This window comes from Lycorma delicatula, chromosome 2 (genome assembly GCF_047948215.1).
Source record: "Lycorma delicatula isolate Av1 chromosome 2, ASM4794821v1, whole genome shotgun sequence".
Classification (NCBI taxonomy): domain Eukaryota; kingdom Metazoa; phylum Arthropoda; class Insecta; order Hemiptera; family Fulgoridae; genus Lycorma; species Lycorma delicatula.
Genome location: NC_134456.1, coordinates 65,146,713 through 65,155,198, shown reverse-complemented (window position 1 = coordinate 65,155,198; position 8,486 = coordinate 65,146,713). Strand labels below are relative to the sequence as shown.

The following is an 8,486-nucleotide window of genomic DNA, read 5'->3' as shown; positions in this document are numbered from 1 at the left end:
TCTAATCAGGATTGTGAAAACATTTTTCACACAACTCTGTTCCTGAAAATAAGATTTAATTGCTTACAATTTTTATTTAGGTGGAGTGTGCATATTTTACTAATAATGCTGTGCTTTATTTTATGTAAATAACAAAATTTTGGTTCAATAAACTCTTTGAAGTGAATGATTTACATATTCCATCAAAACACAATTTTTTTATTCTCATAAGTTACTTTTGAGAAAAAGAAAAGAAAAATGAGTAAGAGCAATTAAATTTTTTTTTTCATTATCAGCACCTTAAAAAATCTCATTAAGTGTAAGTGATGAATAAAGACCTTAATCCTAATTTTTATTTTTCATTATGAATATAAAAATTATTATTTTGAATAAAATATTTATTGTTTTCATGAATTTGGTCTTAAACGTTATTTAATCATTCACTACAAATTCATAATTTTTACCAACAGTCACGAGCAACTTACTGGCTCATGTAATAAAAAGACTGGTTATTATAACCTGTTAACCACTCTTATTAATAAGAATAAAAATAAACAATTATAAGACAAAATTAAAATGTTATAAAACTATATTAAATTAAAAATTTATTACCTAAAACATAAAAAATTTAAAAATAAATACTATGCTAAATTGTTATTTAAAATTGTGCAACCATTAAATGTATAACAGCAATTTATAAATATGCAAAAAAGAAGTTGTAAAAATGCTCTTGTTAAGGACTGGCCTAACAATTGAATAGAAGCCAGTTTAAGAATATAGTAATACGTAAAGGCACTTATCAGAAAATATAATTAAAAACTAACGTAAAAAAATGTAGAAGTAATCTCAGTAAAAATTTATTTAATTAAACATACAATACAATATGGAATGAACTATAGAAAGAAAAAATACATAAATAATCAATAAAGTAAATAATATATGAATTACAAATAAATATTAATTATGCACAACAAATTTACAGGTGTAGAAAATGTTTACAAAAACAGTTATTACAGGTAAACAGATCTAATTTGAAATTGAAAGGAATATTACAATGCTAAAAAAATAAATAACTATTTTAAATCAAGGATTAGTGAGTTACATTAGAGTTGAATGAATAAAAGCATTACAAGTTGTCCTTAAACTTAATAACTTTGCTTAAAGAATACTAGTGAAAAATCAAATATAAGCCTTAGTGTTCACCCAGCATAAGAACACATAAAGATGTCTGTGAAGCTTTAACAAAGCTATTTACAGTTGAGTAAAGCTGTTAATAGCTAAAATCCTATTAACAGTTGAATAAATCTAGTTTTGAATCTCAGACCTAAATATATTAAAAAAATGAAAAACACACGTAAAGAAAAACTGAATTATGTTTTTAGAAACTTTTAAGAGTATGGTTATACATAATAGCTCATCCTGATGACTTAATAACAAACACCATCACCTACCTTGTTAATAATAGCTATTTAATATTTGTAAATCTCTCAAAATATTTTCAAAACTTTACATTCTAATATTCATACAATGAATTGTATTCCACAAAGATAAAACTATCTGTTAAAGCGCATTCTCCAAAAGTAAATAATATTATTGTCTACTTCTTGTGTAACTTCAAGCTGTTTTATTGTAAGCACTGATTGATAGCTTCATTTATAGTAAGGCAAATTGAATTAAAAATACAAGCCAGCGGGTCCTTCATCAATTATTGCAATTTGTATGAAAATGCACTTCCGATTCCAGGTAAACGTCTTTAATTTTTAGACTATTAAATATTTAAAAAAGAATTATTTATTTTATAAAAGAATTGTAAATAATTGTTTTTAAAGCTTTTAAAAATGTAAGGTAGGTGAAGGAGATATCACATAACTACTTAACATATTACAAAAAATTATATACTTAACAGTTTACACAATATTCTAAAAGAAAATTATGTATTAATTCCTCAGCTGAAAAGAACAAATTATTAATTATGTACTTTCTTTATGAACATAGAAGATGTGTGAATGATATCATGGAATACTCATATTACTGAAAATAGAAAAGTATAATAAAATAACAGCTAATAAATTTGTATGAACAATAATATTAAAATTCTTTATGCTCTAATTCTCTGAAAATTTAACTAACATTACGATAGGTAATTTTTTCTTATTTACTCAAATAGAAATTAGTGAGGAATAAAGTATTAACGTTTAAGAAATTCTTCAATATAATAAATTTGACAGCAGTTCATGAAAGCTGCAGAGCAAATTAAGATTGCCAACATATTTTCTAGTTAGACCTTTTAAATTAGCTGATTACACCTGTATAATGTTTACCGCACAAAATGAGAAAATATTTAAAATAAAATTACATAACTAAACAATAACATAAGGTAACTTAACCATAAAAATTGAGATCATTATTGAAATATTAAAAACTTACTGCAAATGTAATTTATGGCTGAAATTTAGCTTAATGAATAGTTATAGGATTATCTTAACTTCAGACTGTAAAACTCAAAATAAAGTTAGCAAAACTGTCATGTCACTAGGACTACCACACAGTGTAACACGTTCCCTAAAGTTAATGCAATTAATTCATACAGATAAAGTACATTACTTGAGAAGAAATCTATCTTAATATAGTGAGGTCATTTTAAACTACCATCAAGAATTAAAAATCATATATATTGTATTCTCAAGAGGTTTTCCAACTTACAAATTTCTCATATATCGTTTAATCAATAAAGGTTATGTTTATTTCGGCAGATAGCATTATCTTAAGATGTTCCCAGTCTAGCCTACATTGATTGTTAGGGATGGTACATTGGGTTTCAGCTTATCTTGCTTCCAGCAGTATCACAAGATATAGACACCAAACAAATAAAACTGACTGATCATTACTTCTTACTGGGTTAAAGACAATAGTTTGAAGATAAACACAGTGACAGTAAATTTTTTAAATTTACCGTCACATCTTTAGTCTGAAAAACAGCCCTATATGTACAAAAATTCCAGATGAAAATAAAAATATATTTTTTTAAAAGCACAGTCAGCCTATTAAATAAGAGAAAATAACAGAAGTACTGGGTCTTGGGGAGACATCTAATAGGATTTTCTTAGAGCTTCATGGTCCATCAAGACCAGCAACGCCTCTCAGTATAGTAAATATTAATCAGATATGAAGTAAGGTTAAAATACTAAATGAAGAAGCCATGATTACTAAATGAGTTCCCATAAATTATTAAAGTTAAACAATCTTGCATACATTTTTCCTCTGGTGATAGTAAGCTGTTGGCATCAACGGTCTAATATCATACTAGAACCAGACAGCACTTTACTGTGAAAATTCAGGATCTCTAAGTGATCATTTACATGACAAATTTAATCCAGTTTGAAGATAGAGAAAACCAGAAACCATTCAATGAATAAAATTTCAGTCATAATAAAACTAATGCATAGTAGTATATTTAACTTTTTTCAATAATGAATACAAAACAAACTATAATAGTACCATACTAGAAAATAAAACTACACTAGAAATTGCAGGTTTATTTCTTAAAGATAAAACAACAAATGAACATACATGAAAATTCACAAACTGATAATATATTTGTGCTTTACGCTTATTATGGATTTCTGAATTTTGAAATTAATTATTTCATTTAAAAACCTATTAATAATTAACTAACATTATAAAACTAATACAACTTTATTAACTGTACAGTATTATAATGAAATGACTTACCATTATGAATATTTCTGGTTTTGAAATACAATACGGACCAAAATATAAAATTAAAAATCATTCAATAAAAAAATAATAACCTATACATAAAATATTTATAAATTATTATTTTTTACATGTATATAAAGCAATGATAAACTTTTATTACATTATACTGAAATAAACTTAGAGTACACCAGTTACAAACATAAAGTAATTATCTAAATTGTTACATCAATTACTAGGAAAGTAGTATTATCCACTGCAAAAACATTAATTAATTCTTTAATGATTTCAGTTAATGCAGCATTTTACAAAGTGAATTAACTATCGATTAACTTTTTCCTATTGTAACTATTATAATTTTTTCAACACATAAATCTTGTGTCTGGAGGAATATCATGAAATACAAAAAGGAAAAAATGCAACAGAAAGGGAGCAAAAATAATTACTGAAACAACAAAACAGAGCAAGTTTGGCATCAACTTAACCTGAAGTTTATTATTTGAAGACACATACATGCAATGAAAATCTCTATTACAGAAGAAAATAGTATTATTTTCTTAATCTGTATACAACTATTACTCTGATCTTATTGCTTATGCTTATACGATTATTCAAGTAAGAAATTCCAAAATTATTTCTTTTAATGAAAATACCATTAATCAAATTTAGAAAATACTCCACTTCAAGTTAAGTGTTATTAAAAGAAGTAACTAATAACGATTCATTATAATTTTTTAGATTCAGAAATTTCCAAGCGAAAATAACATAATTGACACATCAGTATTATAATTTCAGTAAAATTTTATCAGCCATCTAAGAGTTAATTTAACTGATTTGTGTGAAATTCAAACTAGTAAATGATTTCATCAACCAGTTTGTTTTTGCATTGGACGACTGATTAATTGTACTATTAGTCATTATTTTCAAGCCTTCATATTCTATATAAAAAAAAAAAAATAAATAAAACTAGAACTGTCACACATCCACCTGTGAAGTACTAGATGATCTGAAAAAAAAAGAGTAAACATATAATTATATCTAATCACTAAACAATGCAGTAAAGAGATAAGGTAATTAAGTTTTAAACATCACTAATAATTAAATTTTTGATACGACCAAATGAAGATTAACTGATGGTATTTCTGATCTAAACAGTTTAAAGAGAACATTAAAAAAGAACTTCATACTAAATGGGAAGAAAAATGTGTTCAAAGATTTTGGAGAAGTTTTAATTTAATTCTGATACCTATCATAGACAACTGGAGAAGAGCAGAAAATAACAAACAAATTTTCAGGAATAATTATGATCTTTTATTTTATGTACTGTTGTAATTTTATATAATGTTTGTTAATACTGATTATGAATGACATGTTGATTAGAGGAAAACCTCAACTTTGAGAAAGCAATTTTTTTATCTCAGTGGAAAAATAAACAAATGGGATTTTTAAAGTTAAAAAAAAAAAACATGACAACAAAATTTGCTATATTAAAGTTAGTTAAACTTGCAAAACATGAATAGGCTCAAAAACTGTTTATAAACATAATTTTCTTAAAAAATCGAAATCTATAAGTCCATTTCAAATGTTTAACAATTATCATCAGCAAATACATAAATGAAAAACAATTAATAATGAAAAATATTAATTGATAAATAAATAGTATTGACAACACAAACATTATAAAACACCTGTTGTAATCCAAACAAACGTCGTTTTAGTCAATTCCAGTGAAAAATGTGGTCAGGTTGTCACAAAAGTGTTCGCCAAATTCTTCATTTTGACTTAAAATTTCATCCTTACAAATTACAGATCATGCAATAACAGAAGAATGATCACCAGTTCTGCTTTTTCAACAAATTAGGGCAAACATTAATGAGGACAATAAATTTCTGGACAAATTGTAGATGTCAAATGAAGCACAATTCCATCTCAAAGTTACGTGAACAAGCAGAATTATCATTACTGGGCAGACAGCAACCCCCTCCCCACCAATGAAGTTCATGAATGCCCTTTAAACAGCAGAAAGGTGTACAGTGTTATTGTACAGGCATGGTGTACAGTGTTGTCAAATGGGGTCATCGGAACATATTTTTTTGAAAATCAGAAGCTAATACATATTTTGCTAAATACATCTGAACTATTTAAATCGCCAATTCAGACCACCACCTAACATGACTTAAAGCCTGTTATGTCAGCTGGATGCACAAAACTTATTTCAAGAAAGAAAAAACAGCAAGAACCTTAGCCAGTCAAACAGATATTCCTGCCCATGAACAAAGTTTAAGGGAGGGGATAACCATTTGTTCATATGTTTGAAAACGTTTGCAAAAAATGTTTGATGAATTAAAATTCAAAAAGGATATTGACTATTTATGTTCAACAATGAAGTTTCTGCAAAATTCTTTTTTAATGTTTACAGTTATAATAACATTACAATGCTTACCTCCCCTCCCCTCAAATTTTGTTCATGAGAATAACATTTTTTTCTTGAGATAAGTTCTACCTATTCAACTTATAAAAGGTGACAAAAAAAAATTGGAATTTTTGAAATGTGTAGTGGTACCATGTACGGCTGGCAGCACAGTTTTATGCAGAGGCAACCTTGCTACTCAGTAATCATGGAAAAAGGTTATGGTCAACAGCACACTTTTTCTATAAAAATGTTTTACAAAACCAATGATACTTTGGAAGGTGCACAGAGGGATTTTCTACAGCATTAATTTAGGACGTGTTCCACTAAAACATGTGATAAAAACAATGGATTAAAAACTTTGAAGACTGATCGACTCTGAAAAAGAAACTCACAGAACAAACAAGACAGGCTAGTACTTCACAATATTGAGGCTGTATACGTTTCATTAGTTCTAGGGTGTTCAATTTGTAAACAAGCAGCTTTGGTCACGTTGTCCTGAGAATGTTCGCCGAATTCTTCATTTTGACCTAAAATTACATCCTTTCAAATTATAGATCACGAAAGAACAGAAGAACAATCAGCAGTTCTGCTTCTTCAAAAAATTATGGCAAATGTTAATGAGGACAATGAATTTCTGAAAAAGCTGTGGATGTCAGATGAGGCACAATTCCATCTCACAGGTTACATGAACAAGCAAAACTATTATTACTGGGCAGACAGCAACTCCAATGAAGTTCATGAATGCCCTTTACACAGCAGCAAGGTAATCAAGGTAAGGTGTGTAGTTTCGTGACATGGGGTCATCGGACTATACATTTTCAAAAATGAGAAGGGGGATCATGACGACTGTAACTTCAGACTGATATGTTCACATGGTGCAATCTTACGCCTGCAGAGAAAAATTTCTCACATTACAATGACTGGTTTTAATAGGATGGTGCGACTTCACACACTGCAAGGCAATTAAAGGTAGCTGTGCAAGAATTATTCAGTAACTGTCACTTAAGATTAGGTGAACTTCCCTGGCCCCTTGTGGGGCCAGGGAAGTTTTTATGAAGACACAAGAATTAAAATTATTTCTTATGAGGACACCTTAAGATGTAGTCTTAAGGTGGTGACTATAAGCCAGACTTAAAACGATATTGAATTAAAACAAGTAATTAAAGACGAAATTTGTGGCTTCCCACCTGGGATGTCGCAGCAAGCAATGGGAAACCTCAACGGCAGATTGGCAGAGTGCATATGTAGAGAAGGACATAATTTTACCTGACACAATTTTCAAAAACTGATATTAGGTATTTTGATAATTTAATTATATTTTTTAATTGTAATGGTTAAGTTTCTGTAAAGAAATTTTTTGTTGCATATTTTAAAAGTTCACATTTTTTGTCATCAGCATAAGAAGACGATAAGTCATGGTGGGCATATCTGCATTGGAAATTTAAATAAATGTTTTTAAGTTAAATTTACAATTTGGATTGTCTGACACAAAAATGTTTTTTATTATAAATGTTTTCTGAATGTTTTTTATTATTGTTTCTTCTTCTTTCATTTACTTATTTTTTCTATCTATATTTCTTCCAAAGAGTCAACTAATGCCGATTGTTTAATAATCAAAATCACCATCTAGATATATATTTTAAGTAATAAGTTATTTTAAAGTTTTTGAGCATATTCTTGTTTTCATATTTATTTAGACAACTGTTTACCATAAATCTTCATTTGTATTCATTCAGTCAAACTTTATAAAATAATTATTTCAATAATTTTATTTTTTAAGACATCTCTTAGATATTTCAAATAAACACAGATATTCAAAACATCTACAAAAGGAGAAAAATATTTAGGAAGAAGAAAGAGAAACCCATATGATTACTTATGAATTTTACAGCCCAAGAAGCAGCTAAAAGAAACTCAAAAATAAAAAATATATTTCTTTAAAATTTATTATTTAATTTATATTTATATACTTGCTATATTTATTTATGTAGAACTACTCAGCGGACATAACTCCCTTATTCATAAAAATTATTTTTTAATGGCCTAAAATAGATACCCAAATAGTATTTATTAATTTAAACATTTAGTTTTTTATAAGTATCAGATATAAAACTTCTCTAAAGAGTAACCAGTAATTCAATTTTAATTTATTATTTTAAATAAGCTGAATTACATGGTGCTTCTCAAGGGTTCCAGTCCTTATTTGTTACTTAAAAGAAACCTCATTAAAAATTACAAAACAACATGTTTTGTATGAAAACCTAATTCAGTTTTATTTGTTTTAATTTTTATCTCCTGAATTAAAATTACAAACACAACCATTCCTATACAATAACAGGAATCCCTAAATGAACTGCTAAGAAAGTTTTTTTTAAAA

At 27.3% G+C, this 8,486-nt stretch overlaps 1 protein-coding gene across 2 annotated transcripts in view; it reads right to left on the bottom strand.

Moving 5' to 3' along the window:
* Positions 1-823: 823 nt before the first annotated feature.
* LOC142318877 (uncharacterized) overlaps positions 824-8,486 on the bottom strand; it is a 93,733-nt gene continuing 86,070 nt past the window's right edge. For both annotated transcript variants that reach the window (XM_075355465.1, XM_075355466.1), the window contains exon 13: positions 824-4,702. In XM_075355465.1, coding sequence (XP_075211580.1) covers positions 4,672-4,702 — 31 coding nt within the window. In that variant the 3' untranslated portion in view covers positions 824-4,671. The remainder of the gene's footprint in view (positions 4,703-8,486) is intronic.